The sequence below is a fragment of the Sinohyriopsis cumingii genome, chromosome 16 (genome assembly GCF_028554795.1).
Source record: "Sinohyriopsis cumingii isolate HCF-2022 chromosome 16, ASM2855479v2, whole genome shotgun sequence".
NCBI classification, from domain to species: domain Eukaryota; kingdom Metazoa; phylum Mollusca; class Bivalvia; order Unionida; family Unionidae; genus Sinohyriopsis; species Sinohyriopsis cumingii.
The window spans coordinates 60,447,973-60,472,061 of record NC_142976.1 but is presented as its reverse complement, the minus strand read 5'-3'; the positions used below and the strand labels follow the sequence as shown (position 1 = coordinate 60,472,061).

General features: G+C 36.2%; 1 protein-coding gene across 3 annotated transcripts; it reads left to right on the top strand.

Annotated features, from left to right (window-relative positions):
- The first annotated feature begins 687 nt into the window (after nucleotides 1-687).
- Nucleotides 688-23,639, top strand: LOC149780529 (uncharacterized). Of its 3 annotated transcripts, XM_089937541.1 has the most exons (8): nucleotides 688-913; nucleotides 4,226-4,330; nucleotides 7,669-7,731; nucleotides 8,193-8,252; nucleotides 11,747-11,854; nucleotides 15,558-15,620; nucleotides 21,447-21,522; nucleotides 22,059-23,639. In XM_089937541.1, exons 1-8 carry the CDS (start codon nucleotides 850-852, stop codon nucleotides 22,474-22,476), a joined length of 957 nt encoding a protein of 318 aa, XP_089793667.1. In that variant the 5' UTR covers nucleotides 688-849; the 3' UTR covers nucleotides 22,477-23,639. The 3 variants fall into 3 exon arrangements, with proteins under 3 accessions (XP_089793667.1, XP_089793668.1, XP_089793669.1); XM_089937542.1 differs by lacking the exon at nucleotides 15,558-15,620; XM_089937543.1 differs by lacking the exon at nucleotides 4,226-4,330 and having other exon boundaries at nucleotides 696-913.
- Nucleotides 23,640-24,089: the final 450 nt, after the last annotated feature.

Genomic DNA, 24,089 nt, shown 5'->3' with positions numbered 1-24,089 from the left:
ACGCTTGTACTAGTGTATGTATGTCTCTGTCTCTGTTGTGTTTGACCCTCTACCATCATTGTCCCTAGATAATCCCACCATGTTCAATTCCCCTTGACGCTATATAGACCCACCATGTTCAATTTCCATATGTTAAATTCCCCTAGTCCCTAGACAGACCCACACTCTATTCCCATGTTCAATTTCCCTTGTCCCTAGAGTGACCCATGATTTTTCCCCATGTTAAATTTACATAGTCCCCAGAGTGACCCATGATTTTTCCCCATGTTAAAGTTACATAGTCCCCAGATTGTCCCAAGGGGTCCTGTAATGGTAATTCCCATTGTCCCTAGAGTATCCCCTTTCACTACTTGCAAGTTTGAGGAAAAGCATTGTCACGATACGCATGACTATTTGTATTAAAGTCGTGTTTCATATTCTTAGTAAAAAAACTTTACAGTTTCTGACGTGTTATTTAATTTTAAGTCACGATGAGACCAAGATGATACGTGAACTTTCAACAGTCTAGAAAAATTAAAAGAAATATAATCGATGTATCGGAATATAATTTGTATCGTGTGTTACCACTATAGTCTATTCTGTAATGAGGTTCTTTCGGTTCTCAGATACATTTACGTCACGAATTGTTTCTCTACCCATGTGTATTTGTGCAAGGTAGGATTTTAACTTTTTGTTAATACTCTGTTTCTAAAATTCAACAAACTAATGATCCATCTAAAGCGGATTACATAATAGGAAGTCATGTGACCAAGAACTTGTCACTAGTGCAACACTTTAATAAACTTGAGAGAATTATAATCGGAACACAGAATATAAATCGGATTCTGCAACACCAACAAGTTAAAAAGGATGGATTTTCGTCTGTTGACCAGTCTACTTCTTCTTGTCCTTTTCATAGTCCCAGTTAAATCAGGTAAGCTCACTATAGTCTTGTAGAATGGTTTGTTGTTCCAGTAGCTAATCATGACAAACGTACATCAGTATAATGTAGAATTAAAGAGCTACATATGGTTCCATAACGTGTGCAGTAAACGCAAGAGTTATTTTTACCAAAGCGTACGTATATCTGAAGAACTAAATGACATTTGTAACAATTGTAGAGGAACTACCCCGTTGTGGATATTGGGAAAATGGTATATGGACACGATAAATATATGTTTCTTGGTTAAAAGTAAATTGTGCAACAATGAAAATATGCTATTATCTTTCCGTCTCAGTCATAAACACACCCGCGAGTGAGCACGCACAAGGAGACAAGAAGACTTGTCCATTGTATAAAATAAATATCTACGTCATTTTTACCACCTTTCAGCTAGTGTACTCCTTGATCTTTTATCCTCCTTTCCGTATCTTTCTTCTTAATGTGTAATGTAAACGACACAAAAATCAGTTTGAGTTTTTTAGAGGCAACAATAGTTTCATGTCACATCTTGCTTTGTTATAAAATAAAAAAAGATTTATAGCAATACGTAATGGTTTGTACAAAGGGAACAAGATCCAAGCAACCCTAAATAAAGAGTTTGTACAAATCCAATAAATTGTCAATAATTGGAGAAAGAAATCCGGACAACAGCTTTATATCCGTTTATGAATGGTAATGAACATGAAATTTATTCATATAAAATGTATGAAAATCATATAGCCCTTTCTAACGCATTGATGTTTCATCTCTAGTCAAGCTGTAACATAAATAATTTTACCGGGAGCAAACTATGATGCAATAAAAAAAAAATCTAGACACTGGGACGAAAATGACTTTCATTAACTTGGTGTTGAGATGATGAGGTCTGGTTGAAAAATGTCACGGAAGGAACCTACTCCCAAACATAAAAGTGTATTGTGGCATCTTGGTTTTAATTCAATTTAGAAAGATACAAATGTATATGTGTTTCATCATTCAGTTTCGCATGAATGGGATTTTACTGCGTTTCAAAAGATCTGGAGATGTCGTTATATTTTGATGTAAACAATATCATTTCACCCTGAATATGTGATTGAATGTAAATATCCTTTATGTGTCTTGATACTGTGATTGGCAAATGTTAAGTCTGCATTTTTTTGGACTGAATAAAACTTGATATTGTGATTGGGATATCTTAAGTTTGCATTATTAAGGACTGACCTAAACTCGATATTGTGATTTGGATATCTTAAGTTTGCATTATTAAGATCTAACCTAAACTCGATATTGTGATTGGGGTATCTTAAGTTGGCATTATTTTGGACTGACCAAAACTCGACATTGCGATTCATGTCTTAAGTTTGCATGATTTTGTACTGACCATAAATTTGTTCAACTTGTATCTTTTGGTAATTATTCATTAAACACAATTTCACACTAATGGTTGCGATGTATGCTTGCATTTTCTTATAATTAGCCATCTATATTCCAGTACTATCGCATTTATACAAATTCCATTCATACAAATAATATATATTTATGTATGGTCCGACATTTATTTCACTACACTACATGTCACTAGCGAATCCTTAAAAGCCCAGATTACTCAAAAAAGCACGGGTCATTTATATTTATACATTGTCAAGTTTCTACATTTCTTTGAACTCAAAATACAGAAAGTCTAAATGAAGCCTGTATGATATTTCAAATATCAAAAACGTGATAAAATGACACATAATATGCCATCTGGAGACTTTATACAAATATAGAAAGACTTGGACCAGATTTATATTCGAGTCATTAGAGTCTGTAATTTGATTTTACCGCCGGACTGGAGAAAATGCTACTGATGTGTTTTGATCAATGTCCGAGGCATAACCGTAAAGTGTCCCGTGATATAATTTATGCGAGAACTATTGTCATGGAACTCGATGTACCACCTATTGGATTAAGATGACTTTAACAGCCTACAGAGCATGCGAAGCTGTCCTGGAAAGAATATAATCGAGGTAATTGAATCATGACATATAGGTGACTCTAGCATACTTTACGACCGGATGATATCATCGTCAGCAGATCCCATTGAGATACAGTGATGCATAATCATTCGGCAATGCGTATAAAAGTAACATAAACCACACATAAGGGTTACCGATGGATGTAAGAACGAACAAAATGTCATATCTACAAGAAGCATAACACAGGTTGTCTCTTGCAGAATCACTCCTTCAGGCCAACATACAGGCCAATATATATATATATATATATATATATATATATATATATATATATATATATATATATATATATGAATGATTAAACGAGCATGGTTATGTATTTATCGATGTGTTAAGTTTACGTAATCACTCACAAAGAAAATAAACCGCTCCGTTGGCCTACATGGTTAGAGTGTCCGCTTCCGATGCGGGAAGGTCGTGGGTTCGAACCCTGATCGAGTCATAACAACGATTTCTAACAAAAATTGTACTTGCAACTGCCTCGCTTAGCGCTCAGCATTAAGATGTTGGTGTTAGGACTGGTCGACCTGGTGTTAAGATAATATGACTCGGTGGAACATGTTTTCCTCAGTGCTAGACATCACTATAAACTTCCACACTGCCGGTTATAAAAAAACCCATACAAATGTGATGTTGGAATAACTTAGACTTTGACTATATATCTGCTATTCTGGTTAGCATGTTGTGTTTTGGTTATTTAAAGTGATCAAGGACGGTATGCTTGTATGAATGACAGAATAGTTCGTTAATGTTTGTTTACTGTTAAAATGTCAATTGAGTCAGTTTCATGTTTTGTTACCATTCCATTTTGCAATGATACGGACTTAATCATCGTCGCAAGCCATGGGCAACAATCTGCTACTCTCCCTTATTAGCCGTGGCTGCTTGTGTGGAGATAACCTCGTTTCTTATGAACATGCATAAACCTTTACCTATCACTGCCATCTCTCCTTATTCCGCTTGGGTTCGAATCTCGTGTTCGGATAATGTGGGTATATGAAAAAGCGTTTCAGTCACATACCGTGCTTCGCTGGTTACTACTTGGGTGTTCCCGGATTCGTCCTCCACAAGCCGCCATATGTAGTCATCCGTGTGCTGAACACCGGCGTGAAACCCAAAAATAGTAAGTGAACGTGACGATGTACGCAAGAGAGGATACAATACAAGCTTTGTCGGTTCACGTAGATATTTACATCATGCCTTAATTCTACACACTCGAATATTCTGGTAAGGCCGGGTTTACTATTTGCTGAGTGCAAATTTTTACCTTGCCAAAAATTTATAAATATAAAAACTAAAATTTCAGAAACAACATCTGTCATAGTTGACAATAATGCGACCATTGGTATGGATGGGATGCCAGCCATGACGACGGTACAAGCCAAGCATGGTGGAATGGAAACAGCTCAAAGTGAGCAAGATAGACAACTGGAAACGGAAGCATCATCTTTGCTCCCGCTTGATGTGTGCTCTCTCTCTCTCTCTCTTATCTGAAACAGTTTTAAAAGCAGTCTGATTTCTCGCGTATTTGATAAAAAGACACCGTGTGGGCATATGAAAAAGGTTTTCCGTCACTTCCCGTGATTCGATGCTTGTTACTTGGGTTTTCGCGGATTCTTCCTCCACTAGCTGCCATATGTAGTCAACCGTGTGCTGAACACCGGCGTGAAACCCAAACATAGTAAGTGAACGTGACGATGTACGCAAGAGAGGATACAATACAAGCTTTGTCGGTTCACGGAGATATTTACGTCACGCAGGGCCCGCGCTATCATATATGAAAACCCGGCAGCCGCCTAGGGCGCTGATTTCAGGTCGCGCAATTCTCCAAATCAACAACAGTTTTGAAAAATAAATAAATATATTTCAGTTGTATTCAGGGTCTTTGTTTATCCTGGTTTATTTCATACAGGGAAAAATAATCGGTAGATTCAGTCTGACCGAAACACCAGACTGACCGGAACAAGCAAAATGAGTGAGCGAAAATCGCGCATATACGAAACTTTCAGGACGTAATAACGTTCGCGCATTTTTATAGGCCACGAGTTTTTCCGTGGAATCACGCGTATACGAAACCTTCAGTTTGCCGCGGAAACCAATGGAATGGAGGAAGAACCCAGGAAAACTCCGAGAAGAACCACCAACCCACGAGAATCTACTGGAAAAAAGCTTTCTCACGTTCCCACGTTTGCTGAGCCCTAGACTCGAACCCACGCAGAAACAGGTGAGGTGGCAGTGATCTATAACTTTGAGCCCTTTTGACCACTAGGTCACTCGGTCATCCACTCTCGACCAGTATGACAGGACCATTTAGCACCGACCAATAAGACTAGCCCATTTAGCCGGACCAATTTGACTAGCCCATTTAGCCCCGATCAATAAGACTAGCCCATTTAGCAGTATAGTATTAGTCAATCAATTTTAAGAGTAAGCAATTCCTATTATCAAATAAGAACTTCCAAAAGGAAAAACCAGTGTGCCTGTTTGTAATTAATAACATGTCAGTTGTTAGCGTATTAAAAAGAATAATTTAGTTTTAGCTCATGTACTTAGTTTCTCAAAAACATTATTTATAATCCTTTCTACATACAGGTTTCACATGATTAATTCAACAATATTTGCGAAGTCAGATGAATTTCTTCACGTATATTTCTTAACAGTACATGATTAAAACAAGTTTGGTTAGGCAGCTTTCTTTAGATTAGTGTATACATCTATAATTGCTTACTGATCTATATTGATAACAGAAACACCACTGTGATTTATAACTTACGAAATGAGATTACTGTTTATTGGTATTGTTTAAACGAGTAATGCAGTACAAATAGGAATTCAACAGCACACGATTTTTCTGACCACTCGTTGAAAACAGAGGCGCGATCTGTAAGTCTAAGTGTAGGTAATAGGTTCGATGTTTTTTGTACAAGATACTTTTTGTACAATGTTCTTGTTGTCTCATAATTTTCGAATATAGTCGAGGATTTAGCATTTCATAGAAAACAAATTTTCATCAAATTTGAAAAGACATGTTGCCTTAGTTGCTTTTTAAAGAAAAGTCGTGTTTCTATTGTTCAGACTATTAAATTTTTGACAATGGTTCATTCGATGGAGTTAATTGCAAAAAGCCACTGAAGGAGCTTTACTTACTGCTGATGACATTTGCAAACATCAAAGTGTACATATATATCTAGATTGTTACAATCACGGTATTATAAATAATAATCCAGGTCCGCTACGGTATTATAAAAAATAATCCAGGTCCACTACGCTATTATAAATAATAATCCCGATCCGCTACGGTATTATAAATAATAATCCCGATCCGCTACGGTATTATAAATAATAATCCAGGTCCGCTACGGTATTATAAGTAATAATCCAGATCTGCTACGGTATTATAAATAATCATCCAGGTCTGCTACGGTATTATAAATAATAATCCAGATCCGCAACGGTATTATAAATAGTATTGCAGAAGGTGTGCATTCAATTGTAATGACAATGACACCCCAGTCAGTAATGCTGACACTCTAGATGCACAGAAAAACTCAAGGTTGAATAGGTAATGATTTTATAAATTATAAAATATCAATGGGAATAATTTCATGGACATAAATCTTCAATTTCAATTTCAATAACAATTCGAACTATGTTCAATATTATTTAGACGTAATAATCTCCTGGTCAACCAAATGCCACTACATTTATTTCATCACATGGAAGTTAATGTCCTGCTGTGAGAGAGTCTCCGTGCAGTACTTGGGCCATGGTAGTCATCTGCTATTGATTTCTCTTATTTCCTCCTTCATTCTTCCTTCCATCTTGTTCTCCCGATTCCTTCCATCACCCTAGAAGTTTTCATTGCCGTCTCTCACGAGCACCCTGTTAACTTCGATTAGAAGCCTTTTTTCACCCAGTTCAAATTCCTTTCTTTTTAGTAGTTAATTCTAGGAGTGGCTTACAGCTAAAATTCCTTGTGCAACAAAGGCTTCCCGGTCTGCCTCCGATGATATTTCTCTACCATTTGGGAGCTAACAGCGCATTAACGTCTCCATGTGGGCCTACAACTAAGAATTACGCATTATTTTTCAACCTAAATCATAAGTTCCTACTACTAGAAGATTTAGTTTTTCTCATTCCTTTTATATGGTCGACACGCCTATCTTTTGATTTTTCTTCCCACCTTGGTGAAGCTTTCTTAACACCTTCGGGGATATCCGACCTGACAATGCTCATTCAGCAATAGCCCGGCTCTACAAATGGTTAAATACCTCTGAAGCCAATTCAAATGCAGAATAACGTATCTCCTATGTAAGATGTTCGCCCTACATGATATGGCTTCAGCAAAATTCTGCCCTTCTGTTCATTACCTAGATTTAATTAAATTTAAAAGATATGATTTATCATTCAGTTTTGCGTAAATTAGAAGTTAGCGGAATAAACAGCTGTAGTGACTCTGATGGTTATATTTTGAGGTAGACCATATCATTTGCATGCTATATGAATGAATATGAATATAGTTTCTGTGTCTCTATATTGTGTTTGCGTAAGACGTTATTTATTGCCAGTAGTGTGACTTATGCTTTACAGCGGCAAAGGCTGGTAATGGTGTGTTCAGTTTATATGTCTGGTGCTATAGAAGATTTTGTGCTGCTGACATTAATATGTTATTTACTTCAGATTATTGATGATCGTACCGATTGGCATGCAATTTTATCGATTCGAAATAAAACTCTATTTATGTAACAGAGTCTCCTGACAATTCCAAAGAGCGAGGAGAAGAAGGCGAGTCTGATAATGACCATTATACAGGTAAGATGTTAGCACACACCATCATATCAGTACATGTTAACATCCTTTATCCATATCCGAAGTTTGTATGATTTTGGTCTGAAGGTTGCATTTTTTGCTACGGAACAATTTGTGTTACCTTTGTATTGTTTGTAGCTATTTATTCAATAGCATTTCGCAACAACGATTGCTACGTATTTTTGCTTTGTCTTTTAAATGATATATGTTTCAATAAAATCTCTCCTGAAGAAAGAGGTAAACAACTGATAAACAAGAAAAGATTTTCAACAATAATTTTTATATCCATTTGTTTATTGAACACTGTCTGACTCTTATCAACCTTTGCTATATCTTACTACTGAAACCTTAAGAGCTCGGTTTAATAAGAAAGCACGGGCTTTCCTTGTTTATAAAGTTACAATATTTCAAATATTTGTACGTTGAAGATCTGTCCCTCAGATATATTAATATTTTGATTACAGAATCTGACGAAAATTACGAGGAAGATGACAAAGATGAGTCTGATAACGAATATGTGACAAGTAAGATGTTATCACACACTCTCAAATAATAGCACATTAGAAGTTAAAATGTGTGAAGCTTACTTATTTTAATATGGCGTTTGTATCTATTTGGACTGAAAAGTATGTGTTATACTTGCATTTTTATGCAATTCTTATGAAACGGCATTTCGCGACAATAATTACTACAAATGCTTGCAATGTTTGCACTTAATCTATCTCTATCTCCCAAGAAGAAAGAATTTATAGAAATTCCAGGAAAATAAATTATATACATGCATATATCCTGTTCCTAATATACCTATGTGTATCTGGTTCAAAGCCTGACTTTCATTTACCATATCTGTAGCTTACTACTGACATTTAAACAAGATGAAAATGATAACGAAGCACTTGGCAACCGTGATTAGGAATTTACATTTCAAATGAAACGACATTGGTTGAAATGGACAATTTAGAAATCAGTACGAGAGTTTAATAAAACAAAATAGCTTAAATATAAAAAATAATATGCTGGCAGACAACATGTCATTTTCCTTAGTAACCTAGAAAGACTATAACCTGATTCACGTTCGATTTCTTCTATGAATGCATTTGAATGTACCAGTAGGTAGGACAATATGCTGCTGATATGCATTGGTAAAAATATTTTGCAAAATCGTACAATTTCTAAAGTTATAGTCTTAAAAAGATTTATCATCATGGGAAAGAAATGCCTTAAGAAGCACACCTTACTTTGACTTATGATAGCCCTAGCCGCTTATGCGGCACTCTAAGCTGCCATGGTGACTGGATAACGAAATATGCATTATTGTGACATTCATGAGAATCATTGAAATTTATCGATCCAGACGGGAACATGCCAGACTGTATGTCCAGGTTACGAACAAGCTTGATATTTTTCTCTTTCTAAGCCTGAGAGAGAAAGAGAGACAGAGAGAGAGCAGACATAAGAACACTCAAGAGATTTACCTATTTGCCGTACACAGTGTAAAAGTGCGGAGTGTGGGTAGTCATATTTACCGCTATTCACCGCGACTTCCGCATAAATATTGGTTCTCCTTCCTGTATCTTAGTTTCATAATTTGTAACACAAAATATTGTTTGAATGGTTGAAAGAATACAACCACTTGTTTTAATGTCGCATATAAAGGACATATGACAGGGGTGATATTATGGTTTGTAGACGATGACAAGACTGATTCTCTCTTGAATAAAATGTTTGTACGAATGCATTCAATTGTGAACGATTGGAGAAAAGATACTGGAAACTACCGTGATATCTCAATGCTCTTTCTATATGGCAATGAACAAAACCTTTACCATTATTAAATACACGGAATTAACACAGCTCTTTCAGAGAATACATTGATGTTTAATTTTCAATCAATGTTTAGCACAAGTCATTTTAATGCGAACATATGATGCAAAGAAACAATTTAGAGACACGGGAAAAAATCGACATTCATTAACTTGGCGTCCAGGACGATGCGGTTAGTTTCAACACGCCACTGAAGAAACATGTTACAGTTGATATTCAACAACATTTAAGTATATTGGAACATTTTGATTTAAGTAAATTTAGAAGATACAAATTACTTGAAACTTTATTATTCAGATTTTGCATAAATGAGACCTTTTAGTGTCCTTAGTAGATATTGCGGTGGTCATTATATCATGATGTAGGCCGTATTATTTCTATGCCATATGAATGAATGCAAATAACGTTTCTGAATCTCGATATTATCATTGGGAGAGGCATTTTCATGCAAATATTGTAACTTATATTTTAGGTTAGCTTAATCTGGGAAGAACATACAAAATGTATATGTGTAACTATAGGAACACTCGTGCTGCAGATGTTAATTTTATTTCCGACTGTTGAACTCGGACATAATGAAAATTTATCCCTTCCAAATAAAAGAGAACACAAGAGAACAACAAAAAACATTTTCGTTACAGAATCTCCCGAGCATTACAAAGAGCAAGATAACAAAGACGAGTCGCGTAATGAGTTTACGACAAGGGGATTTGTTAACTCGCACTCTCACGATCCGATTGATATTCAAGTTATCGTGAAGTCAACAATAGGAATCTACCATCAAATGGAGACACTGCTACTGATGTGTTTCATGTAAAGTGTCCAAGTGATATAATCTAACCCAGAATAGTTGTTATGGGAGTCAACGTGCCTTACCCGCACTACCGTCTCTTTGTACTAAGAAGACTCCATCCGTCCTAGGCATAATATAATCGAGGTGACTGACTTCCTAAATCAACAACTATTATCAATTATGTAAAACTGCTAAAGTGTCTTTGAATATTAGGTGGTGAACTATATAATTAAATTATGATGTTATTAGCATCAATCAGCTGTTTTAATGTCAATTTATTATACATTTAATAAGATATGAGGCATTCAAGTATTAATGCTGTAAACAGTACATTTTTATTCATCTAACTCTTCATTCCTTGTACAAATTTTGGCATGTTTGATATTAACTATATAGTCTGAATATACCCCCCACCCCCGTTTGTTTGTACATCTCTGCTGATTTACAAAAACGAAAAGCATGAGTTTACACAACATGCACAGAACTTAGTCTGTTCATTCATTGATTTTAAAATTTCAAATCTGATTACGACCATGGTAGCCCTAACACCGTTATCGTAAACGCGTTTCATACCAAACATGAATTTTCAGAGTAAATGACGACCATGCCCGACGGTCGTTTCCAGTTTCTGGACAAGTCCATTTTGAGCTAAAGGGTGGATACGCAACTACACATGTATATACATAGAAAGTAAAAACTGCGTCATCTGCTTTATATATTTACAATGTCGACTCAAGCAAATGAAAAGACTGACAACCATAAATTTGCTTTTCACGTCGATTTAACAAGCAGTGTAATTTATATGCATATATGTTCAAAGGGAAATAACCCTCAACCTTGTGGTAATTTACGGAATTACCCGGTAGTTACCAAATAGGATGAACTAAGTTACTGTTTTGTCCTAGGAATATGGACTCGCCATAGTGTACGCAATATGACGCCTTAAAAGTATGGAAACTCCGTTGAGCATGATACGCACATACGATGATAACATTAGGCCACCCTGGTCGCTGTCAGATTAAAAATTATAAATCAGTGAATGAAATGACATAGCTCTGTGCATTTTTTATTACATTAAAAATGTACGCTACTGAAACCGGTAGGGGTACAAACAATCTGGGATTTATGTAAAAACTGAAACTGGTATCATCACAACCTTATCTTGTAAAATGCATTGTATTGTGTCAGATCATTATAATAAATATCAAATGTGTATTTTCATTGTGACAAAGTGCATATCACATGGAAAGTTATGCAAAATATTTCAGCATTGATGTATGCTTCAGCAAGAAAGAAAGATTTGGGTGCACACATTTATCTTTATATTTTCACACCTTTGAGCTGCTGAGTGCAAAATTTTAACTTGCTAAATATTTCTAAAAATAAATCCTAAAATTTCAGAAACAACAAGATATGTCATAGTTGACAAGAATGCGACCAATGGTATGGATGGGATGCCAGCCATGACGACGGTACAAGCCAAACATGGTGGAATGGAAACAACTCAAAGTGAGCAAGATAGACGATTGGAAACGGAAGCATCATCATTGCTCCCGCTTGTGATGTTCTCTGTCTCTATCTCTCTCTCTTCTTTGTTATCTGAAACAGTTTTAAAAGCAGTCTGATTTCTCGCGTATTTGAAAAAAAGACACCGTGTGGGTATATGAAAAACCTTTTCCGTCACTTCCCGTGCGTCGATGCTTGTAACTTGGGTTTTCCCGGATTATTCCTCCATTGGCAACCATATTTAGGCAACCGTGTGCTGAACACCGGCGTGAAACCCCAAAATAGCAAGTGAACGTGACGATGTACGCAAGAGAGGATACAATACAAGGTTTGTCGGTTCACGGAGATATCTGCTGCGTCACATAGGGCAGGCGCTACGAAATATGCAAACTAGGCAGTCGCCTAGGGCGCTGATTTCAGGTGACCCATTTCTCCAAATCAACAACAGTTTTGAAAAATATATAAATAAATTTCAGTTTTATTGAGGGCCTTTTTTATCCTGGTTTATTTTATACAGGGACAAATAATCGGGTAGACTGAGTCTGACCGAAACACCAGACTGAGCGGAACAAGCAAAATGAGTGAGTTAAAATCGCGCGTATACGAAACTTTCAAGGACGTAATTACGTTCGCGTGTTTTTATAGGCCACGAGTTTTTCCGTGGAATCACGCGTATACGAAACCTTCAGTTTGCCGCGGAAACCAAATTCAAGGGGGTAACTCCTTACTTTAATGGTATAAATAAGGAAAGGAATGTTTAACTGTCCATTATGCTGTTAGTTCATCACTAATGTCTATCTTTATGTTTCTGTATTCTTGTCTTTATTTTGCAAAAAGAATAGTATCAAGTATTGCTTTTTGGGGGTGGAATGGAGGAAGAACCCAGGAAAACCCCAAGAAGAACCACCAACCCACGAGAATCTACTGGAAAAAAGCTTTCTCACGTTCCCACGTTTGCTGAGCACTAGACTCGAACCCACGCAGAAAGAGGTGAGATGGCAGGGATCTATAACTTTTGACCACTAGGCCACTCGGGCATCTACTCTCGACAAATATTACTAGCCAATTTAACCCCGACCAAAATGACTAGCCCAGTTAGCCCGACCAATTTGACTAGCCCACTTAGCCCCAATCAATAACACTAGCCCATTTAGCAGTAGAATATTAGTCTATCAATTTTAAGAGTAAGCAATTCCTATTATCAGTTAAGAACTTCCAAAAGGAAAAACCAGTGTGCCTGTTTGTAATTAATAACATGTTGGTTTTTAGCGTATCAAAAGGAATAATCAACTTTTTCCCCATGTATTTAGTTTCTCAAAAGCATTATTTATAATCCTTTCTACACACAGGTTTCACATGATATTCATCAATATTTGCGAAGTCAGATAAATTTCTTCACCTATATTTCTTAACAGTTCATGACTAAAAGATAGATTGGTTAGGCGGCTTTCTTTAGATTAGTGTATACATCTATAATTGCTTACTGATCTATATTGATGAGAGAAATACCACTTTGACTTCTAACTTACGAAATGAGGTTACTGTTTATTGGTATTGTTTAAACGAGTAACGCAGTACAAATAGGAGTTCAGCAGCACACGATTTTTCTGACCACTCGTTGAAAACAGAGGCGCGATCTGCAAGTCTAAGTGTAGGTAATAGGTTCGATGTTTTCTGTACAATATACTTTTTGTACGATGTTCTTGTTGTCTCCTAGTTTTCGAATATAGTCGAGGACTTAGGATTTCATAGAAAACAAATTTTCATCAAGTTTTAAAAGACATGTTGCCTTAGTTGCTTTTTAAAAAAAATCGTGTCTCTATTGTTCAGATTATTATATTCTTGACAATGGTTCATTCGATGGAGTTAATTGCAAAAAGCCACTGAAGGAACTTTCCTTACTGCTGATGACATTTGCAAACATCAAAATGTACTGGGATATATAGATTGTCACAACCGCCGTATTATAAATAATAATCTAGGTCCGCTACGGTATTACAAATAATAATCCAGGTCCGCTACGGTATTATAAATAATAATCCAGGTCCGCTACGATATTATAAATAATAATCCAGATCGGCTACGTTATTATAAAAAATAATCCAGGTCCGTAACGGTATTATAAATAATAATCTAGATCCGCAACGGTATTATAAATACTAATACAGGTCCGCTACGGTATTATAAATAATAATCTAGATCTGCTACGGTCTTATAAATAATAATCCAGGTCCGCTATGGTATTATAAATAATAATCCAGATCCGCTACGGTGTTATAAATAATAATCCGGGTCCACTACACAATTATAAATAATAATCTAGATACGTTACGGTATTATAAATAATAATCCAGGTCCGCTACGGTATTATAAATAATAATCCAGAACCGCTACGGTATTATAAATAGTACTGCAGAATGCGTGCATTAAACTGTAATGACTCTGACACCCGAGTCAGTAATGCTAACACTCTAGATACACAGAAAAACTAAAGGTTGAATAGCGAATGATTTTATAAATTATAAAATATCAATGCGAATAATTTCATGGACATAAATCTTCAATTTCAATTTCAATAACAATTCGAACTATGTTCAATATTATTTAGACGTAATAATGGCCTGGTAAACCAAACGCCACTACATTTAATTCATCACATGGAAGTTAATGTCCTGTTGTGAGAGAGTCTCGGTGCAGTACTTAGGCCATGGTACTCATTTGCTATTGGTTTCTCTTATTTCCTCCTTCAATCTTCCTTCCATCTTGTTCTCCCGATTCCTTCCATCACCGGAGAATCTTTCAGTGCCGTCTCTCACAAGCACCCTGTTAGCTTCGATTAGAAGCCTTGTTTCACCCAGTTCAAATTCCTTTCTTTTTCGGAGTTAATTCTAGGAGTGGTTTACAGCTAAAACTCCTTGTACAACAAAGGCTTTCCGGTCTGCCTCCGATGATACTTCTCTACCATTTGGGAGCTAACAGCGCATTAACGTCTCCATGTGGGCCTACAACTAAGAATTACGCATTATTTTTCAACCTAAAACATAAGTTCCTACTACTAGAAGATTTAGTTTTTCTCATTCCTTTTATATGGTCGACACGCCTATCGTTTGATTTTGTCTTCCCACCTTGGTCCAGGTTTCTTAACACCTTCGGGAGTATCCGACCTGACTATACCCATTCAGCAATAGCCCTGCTCTGCAAATGGTTAAATACCTTTGAACACAATTCAAATGCAGAATAACGTGTCTCTTAGGTAAGACGTTCACCACACATGATATGGCTTCCCCAAAATTCTGCCCTTCGTTCATTACCTAGATTTTAACTGAATTTAAAATATACCAATTACTTTATGTTTTATCATTCAGTTTTGCGTAAATTAGAAGTTAGCGGGTTAAACAGCTGTAGTGACTCTGATAGTTATATTCTCAGGAAGACCATATCATTTGCTTGTTATATGATTTAATATGAATATAGTTTCTGTGTCTCTATATTGCGATTGCGTAAGACTTTATTTATTGCCAGTAGTGTGACTTATGCTTTTCAATGGCTAAGTCTGGTAATAGTGTGTTCAGTTTATGTGTCTCGTGCTATAGAAGATTTTGTGCTGCTGACATAAATATATCTTTTTTTTCTTCAGATTATTGATGATCGTACCGATTGGCATACAATTTGATCGTTTCGAAATAAAACTCTATTTTTGTAACAGAGTCTTATGACGATTCCAAAGAGCAAGAAAAAGAAGACGAGTCTGGTAATGACGATGAGACAGGTAAGATGTTAGCACACACAATCATATCAGTACATGTTAACATCCTTTAACCATGTCCGAAGTTTGTATGATTTTGGTCTGAAGGTTGCATTATTTGATACGAAACCATTTGTGTTACCTTTGTATTGTTTGTAGCTATTTATTAAATAAGCATTTCGCAACAACGATTACTACGTATTTTTGCTTTGTCTTTTAATTGATATATGTTTCAATAAAAACTCTCCTGAAGAAAGAGGTTAACAAATGATAAACAAGAAAAGATTTTCAGCAGTAATTGTTATATCCATTTGTTTATTGAACACTGTCTGACTCTTATTAACCTTTGTTATATCTTACTACTGAAACCTTAAGAGCTCGGTTTAATAAGAAAGCACGGGCTTTCCTTGCTTATAAATCTATAACATTTCAAATATTTGTACGTTGAAGATCTGTCCCTCAGTTACAATAATATTTTGATAACAGAATCTCGCGAAAATCACGAAGAAGATAACGAAGATGAGTCTGATAACGAATATGTGACAAGATGTTATCACACACTCTCAAATAATAATACATTAAAAGTTAAAATGTGTGAAGCTTACATTATTTTAATATAGCGTTTGTATCTATTTGAACTGACTAGTATGTGTTATACTTGCATTTTTATGCAATTATTATGAAACGGCATTTCGCAATAATAGTTACTACAAATGCTTGCAATGTTTGCGCTTAATCTATCTCTGTCTCCCAAGAAGAAAGAATTTACAGAAATTCCACGAAAACAAATTATATACATACATATATCCTGTTCCTAATATACCTCTGTGTATATGATTCAAAGTCTGACTTTCATTTACCATATTTATATAGCTCACTACTGACACTTAAACAAGATGAGAATAATGACAAATCACTTGGCAACCGTGATTAGGAATTTAGAATTCAATTAAAACGACATTGGTTAAAACTGACAAGCTAGAAATCAGTAAGAGAAGTTAATAAAACAAAACAGAAATAGCTTAAATATAAAAATAATATGCTGCCAGACAACATGCCATTTTCCTTACCAGTTTAGAAAGACTATAATCTGATTCATATTCGAGTTCATATATGAATGCATTTGAATGTACCAGTAGATAGGACAACATGCTACTGATATGTATTGATAAAAATATTTCGCAAAATCGTACAATTTCTAAAGTTATAATCTAAAAAAGATGTATCGTCATGGGATAGAAATGCCTTGCCAGCACCTCCACTTTAATTTATGACAGCGCTAGCAGCTTATGCGGCACTCAAATTTGCCATGGTGACTGGATAACAAAATATGCAAGATTGAGACGTTCAAGAGAATCATTGAAATATATCGATCCAGGTTACGAACAAGCTTGATATTTTTCACTTTCTAAGCCTGAGAGAGAGAGAGAGAGAAAGAGAGAGAGATCAGACAGACACAAGAACACTCAAGAGAATTACCTATTTGCCGTACACAGTGTAAAAGTGTGTAGTGCGGGTAGTCATATTTACCGCTATTCAACGCGAGTACCCCATATACATTTTTTCTCCTTCCTGTATCTTAGTTTCATAATCTGTAACACAAACTATTGTTTGAATGGTGGAACGAAATACCGTTTGAATGGTGGAAAGAATACAACCACTTGTTTTAATGTCGCAGATAAAGGACGTTTGACATGAGTGATATTATGGTTTGTAGATGATGACAAGGCAGATTCTCTCTTTAACAAAATGTTTGTACGAATGCATTCACTTGTGAACGACTGGAGAAAAAATTCCGGAAACCACTGTGATATCTCGATACTCTTTGTATATGGCAATGAACAAAACATTTACCGTTATTAAATGCATGAAATTAATACAGCTCTTTCAGTAAATGCTTTGATGGCTGAAACTCTCTTTTTGAAGCAGTTTCCGAATCTCCTGTAGTATGGAAATTCGATAGGTGGCAATCTGAATATTCTTGGAGATTTCAGCGTTCACTTTGACTCTCCCGGGAACACAAACACATCAAAACTCATAGATTCCTTTAATGTTTTCAACCTCAATCGGTCAGTTAACCAACCGACCTTTAAGCATGGTCACATTTTAGACTGGATTCTTCATAGACCTGATGCTAACATTCTACGGTCCTCCCTGGTATCCCATGACCTTGCATCAGATCACCTCAACATTATATGCCATCTTGACGTATCAGTCTCTAACCCTCCACCTTTAGCTGCTACTAAGAGAAACCTCCGTATGATAAATAGAACCAAACTAATGCACGACATCGAAGCAAACCTAACAACTTGCTTATCTCCTACAGCACAACAACTTGATAACTGTCTGCGTTCACTGCTCGACAAACATGCCTCAGCTACCAAGTGCAGAGTATCAATTTAAAAGTGTTCTCCATGGTATAGCAGTGTTAGGGACCAGCTTCGCACTGCTAAAAGAGACCGCCGTAAAGCTGAGAGGCTTTGGCTTTCCACCAGACTCACTATTCATAAGCAAATCTATGAATCCGCTAAGAAGAATGTCACAAATATAGTCCATGCAGCGAAATCAGCCCACTACACTACTAACATCATGGAAAGTTGCAGCTGCAAAGAGCTCTTCGAGATTACTAACAAGCTAATGTCAAGGAACAAATCTACACCTCTTCCAACTACCTTCCCTCCAGTCGACCTTCCGGACATGTTTGCAAATTTCTTTCGTGACAAAATACGAACCATTAGAGATAAGCTTGACACCAGTTTCAATTGACTCGTCGTCACCATACAGTTGGGATACAGAATTTGAGCGGCAACCACTAGCAGCATTTGAACCTGTCTCTATGGATTTCGTACGTACAATTCTGATGAAGAGTGCACCAAAGTCATGTGATCTTGATCCAATTCCAACATCACTGCTGCTTGAATGCTTAGATCCAGTATTGCCTTCACTATCTGATGTTATTAATACCTCTCTCTCATCCGGGGAATTTCCATCATTTTTCAACACTGACATTATAAAGCCTCATACACTACTCCACTCAGGCAAATAAATGTCATTGTGACCTACATTTCAGATTCAATTACTTTAACTGACTGAATTTAGCACTGTGTCACTGACATTGTTGTATGTATAGTCCTGCTATGTAATGGGCCTACCTATCCTAGAAAGCACAACTCATTGCGATCCAAGTAGGTCACAGTGCATTAATTTCACTCTCCAAGCAGTTTTGGAATATGTTGGAGAAGCGTAGGCGAGATATAGAAACATTCCACATGGTCTAGTGTTGGTTCGACCGGCGTGGATTTGTGAAAAAGCTTGCTAGTAGTTTCCAGTTTGTCGCTGGTTATTCCCAGTGTTTTCCGTGTTTTTCCTCCATGAAATATACTGGCCACCATGTATCATGTCATTTCTCCACCAGATATACTGGCCGCCATGTATCATGTCATTTACTCCACCAGATATACTGGCTGCCATGTATGATGTGCTGAAAAATAGTATTAAACTCACGAAACACGAGTAAATCATTTATTATTATTATTATTATTATTATTATTATTATTATTAATTCACAAGTAACAACAACGGAAGCTGTTAATTTGTTGCCCAGTGTTACAATTGAAGGCCATTTCAACAGTACAGAGATACAAGAATTTCAAGAGTATACCGGTTCACTAGAAAATGAAAATGTCATTTCCTGTGGGGTTGCAAATGCACAGGCAATTGCTGCTGAGCGCCATCATCTAATGGTAAGATTGTAATCTATTTATGTATGCATAAATGCAAGTAATAAATATACTAACAATCTGAGAGACCGATGAATTCGTAGATTGAGGAGAAGACAGGCACAACCACTTGTGTGAAAGAGAATGAGACAGGATTAGAGATAGATGAGCTTCCAAACTCCATCTGCTGTAACATACTTTGCGCAAAGTGTTACGGTAAATTTCACATCTTAATCTTGACTGATTCTGCAATAAATGAAAGCCTAGCTCAACAGATAAATGTCAACAACATTTTCAAATGTAGAAAGAAAGGAGAAAAGTGAATACGGAAGTGGAGAAAAAAGTAAAGACAAAACTGATGGCCTCTGTGGAAAACTCTATTAACCCTCTCCTAATGTCCGTCGGACATATAAAGCATGGCAGTCCAAATTGCCGCAAGGAACTTAAAGCATAAAGCATTGGATGACTTCTTAAATAGTGGTATGATCATATGTTTAGCTCGCATCGTGCAGCCAAGGCCGAAATCATAAGCGTACGTTTCCACGATATACGACTACGATCGAAAGAACAATCGACGTTCACATTATTCATTCCAATTCAACACAAATTTCCAAGAAGCCAAACAATGCGAACAGCAACTGATCGTGAATGGCGAGCTGATTTAGCGGATCCTTCCCATTCGGCATCATGTAATAGTAATTATGAAAATTTACTTGTGTAACTAGTCTGTTTCAAAAATCGACTTGCTTCTCCTCTAACTTCCAAAACGAAATGAGAAAACAACATCTTTCACAGCTGAAGCTTCTGAAACGAAAACGAATGTTGTGAAATGATTTAAAGGAACCTTGAGATAATGTTCGTGGAAATATTTTGCATATCGGGATATTCCCAAATGCAGTGATGTGTTACTACGACTAGTGAAAGTCTATTTTACGTCATACCGTTGCAGTACTAGATGTTCACCAGACCAAGTGACTCTCCATAATGAAGTTACAGTCTGTGACCGATTGGTTGGATCGTTTGAAACATTCAAGAAGAAAAAAGTACTAAACACAGAAGAATCCAGACTCTATGTGTGATATGTTGAAATTCTTATCTGCTAACGGAAATGACATCAGTTCGGCTATGAACAGATTAAGTATTTCATACTGCGTACTGAATTCAAAACCTTCACCTCTATCACTGGTATCAGATCCAAGATGGGAGATCATCTTTTCTCGATCATCTCCCATAACATTTATTTATTGGTATCGTAAGCAATGCAGCAATCAACGGAGTTATTGATCGAAACCCTTTTCACTTCCATCACCATGACTGCCGGGCGTTGTGTAAAATCTTTTGAACGTAACATTGCTAAAAGAAGGACTTTAAATCTTACTTGATGCTACCCAAAGCCACTGTACGTAGACCTTAGTCAATAGTAAAAGACGTATTTCACACCAGAAGTAGTTCATGGTCCGTCCTCGCGACTAGAAAAGAATCAAAACATTTTTACTTCAAAGATGGAAAAACATGAAGACTTAGAATGGCTGTCTCTACATTCAAATAACCAATTATGCGAAACTGTTTAATATCATAAAGCCAGAATCAAACACGTGCCGCGATTAAGACATCCATCTTCTACCTCTCATGCACCAGGGCTCTAACCCACCTGAGTATGCGGACATATCTGCCGTACATCCCGATAAAATAACAGGTACAATATCATCCAAGGGTGTATTGGACATGCACGGGAGCTGAGTCATGATATATATATATATATATATATATATATATATATATATATATATATATATATATATATATATATATATATATATATATATATATATATATAGTAGATGGCTACTGGATTTGACCATTTGGGAATTTTAATCACACAAACGCACACACACACACACACACACACACACACCTATATATATATATATATATATATATATATATATATATATATCACTATTATTTATGTATCTTTTAAATAATGTTTTATCTCTCTCTCACCTAGCTATACTATTCAGTTCTATACATATAATTTATACTGACTACATATTATATATTTGATATAATGCCTATCATTTACCGCTCAAAGCGACATGAATCCTGATTTTTCTTCTTCTGTCATTTACAGTTGTCCTGAAAGTCGCTCTACCTGTTGGGACTTTTGTGCTCTTGATCCTCTTTGCAGTTATCTGTTTTGTATTCAGGTAAAATAATTCTTATTTGATAATTTCTGAATCATGATATTTCGAATTTGTTTAGCATTGGTTGTGAACTTGTATATTGGTCAAGTGTGTGTGTGTGTGTGTGTGTGTGTTGTCAGAGAGAGAGAGAGACAGATAGAGAGAGAAAGAGAGAGAGCACATGCATGAGTGTAGGTTGTTATGGATATTTCTACTATGTAAGTATATTAATCGAAATAACACGGTTAACCGTAATTAGTAGAACTGAATTAATTATTTCCGGAGGAATGCTTTTACAAAAATAATGATTTGTCTTGAAGAGATCCAATCACAGGTTTTAAGTAATATGATTCTCAATTATTACTATTTTATTTTGTAACTTCATCATCCTGTAGTATATAATGTTGAAAATCGCATGAGTCAGTCCTTTATCATTCCGACAATAATATGTTGACGTATCATAGTGACCAAATTTTCTTTTGGAATCAGGCCTTCTCATAATTATTATACTTATTAAAATATACTTTTTTACATGGTAACTTCTAATCATTCCTATACAGGAGGAAGGTGAAAAGTCTGATGGGACAATTTCGGGGATCCTGTGACAAAAGACCTGACCAGACAAACCCTGTGTACGGGATAAACGGTCCAGCTTTCGCAAACACTACCCGCGATAAATTTGATAATTTGAAATATGCAATGCAGACAGGCCAAGAACACGTACAGCCTGTAAACATTGAAACGGGAGTGTATGAAGATCCTAAACCAGTTCCCCGCGAGAAAGTTGGTGAACAGACAAATAAAATTCCATCAAATACAGTAAAAGCGCCAAATGCGCCGTACGACAAAACATACCAGACACTTTGCGACCAGCGTTACAACACTTCCTATGACCACATCATGGGACCTAAGGCGTCAATCATGACCACTCCACAGGCCAAGCGTGGCGGAACAGCATATGACAACGCCGCCATTTGAGTTTTCAAGTGTAACTACTACCATTCTCAGATGCAACAGCGATGACGACGTCCACTTCTACGTCTGAATTAAAAAAACATATAACACAAACAACATAATTATTTAAAGCTTAATACGAACATATTGGCAACTTTTAACCAAAGGTATAGATAATCAAGTGTCTCCATGATAAAATATGCAAAATGAAGATCAGGGAGAAGACATAATAGGGACCGATCATGTGACATTTTCTTTTTGACCAAGACAGTTTTATTTTAATTAAGAATTTTTTAAATAAAATTTATTGATAGATAGAATAATGTCTTTCTTCGCTAATCAAAGCCAGAAAGTTTAGTCAAGCTTATTTAAATCAGGCTTTTTTCTCCACCAAACGCCATATAAAGCACTTAATGGATCGACCATTTGCCTTTCTTGTAATCCTAGATTACCTCCTGTGTGTCAGATGTAACAGGCTAAGTTCACTAGGAGTCTGCCAAATCGTTACGTAGACAGAATGGATGTGATCTCCAGTTTTCTATGTAGTTTATTTAAAAAATGACATATTTTAAGAAAAGGAAATATTCCAAGTGCTAAAGATTCAATTAGAAATGGTCGCCGCCTTCCGGGATCGCGCCAGTTTCACAAAAGGTTAGATGCATCGTTCACACATTTTTGGTTCATAAGTTATACGACAGTTCCTGGTAATTTGCTATTGACTTCAGTGATACAAAGCTTAACTGGAAAGTCATTTAACTGAACATTATTTACTTCAAAGTTGGACACTCTTGTTAAATCTTCGAGATCTGTCAGTGATATGTGGCATTACCTCCGACCCAGTCATGATATCCTAACACCAGGTTGACCAGTCCTTACACTAACCACATATTGTTGAGCGCCAAGCGAGGCTACTCCATGTACCATTTTTATAAGTCTTTGGCACCTGCGATCTCCCACATCCGAGGCAGACGCTCAAACTACTTAGGCTATTGGGGAGGTCTCATTATTGTAATATTTGATCTGGAGGCTTTTGGTTAAGCGTGACTTGCAAGGTAAGTTTATTTCCGAGTAAACATCGGCAAGCACTAAGAAAAATGTTTTAGAGTTACAATCTCTTATGTCTACACGAAGGATGTTAGAGGCTTATTTTTACATTCAGCATTAATAAACATTTATATTTTACAGTTTCACGTATCAAATTTGATATTTTTGCTTCGAAGCAATCTGACGACCAACCAGTTGTTATGTAATGCCTTTCTGACACTAATTCGCATCATAATCAGAGATGATAAGGTTGTTACATTAACATTATAGTTAATTATACCATAATATAAGTATTATCACACATATATTCGATTGCAGATACATAATAACTTAAAAAGTACGCCGACCTCCTGTATTATCCTCCATTGAAAATATGACGTCCAATTCCTGAGAAGTTTATGCCCTCGAAAGTAAGACAGTTTTGAAAATTTGCGGCTTGATATCTTGTAAACATCTATATAACTATGTGATCGTATTTGCATGTTGTAATTTCAACTAATTCATTCTGGTTGTTCTTTCGTACTATCGCGATAATATGTTGCGATGGTTAAAATGGAGTACGTTATATGTAATCACTTGATGCAACAAAAGCA

What these genes read in the sequence shown, in the direction of transcription:
- LOC149780529 (XM_089937541.1), top strand. Translation starts at nt 850, where the DNA reads ATGGATTTTCGTCTGTTGACCAGTCTACTTCTTCTTGTCCTTTTCATA. An exon ending in CATAGTCCCAGTTAAATCAG is followed by an intron (nt 914 to 4,225) that starts GTAAGCTCACTA and finishes CTAAAATTTCAG; the next exon opens with AAACAACATCTGTCATAGTT. An exon ending in TGATAATGACCATTATACAG is followed by an intron (nt 7,732 to 8,192) that starts GTAAGATGTTAG and finishes TTTTGATTACAG; the next exon opens with AATCTGACGAAAATTACGAG.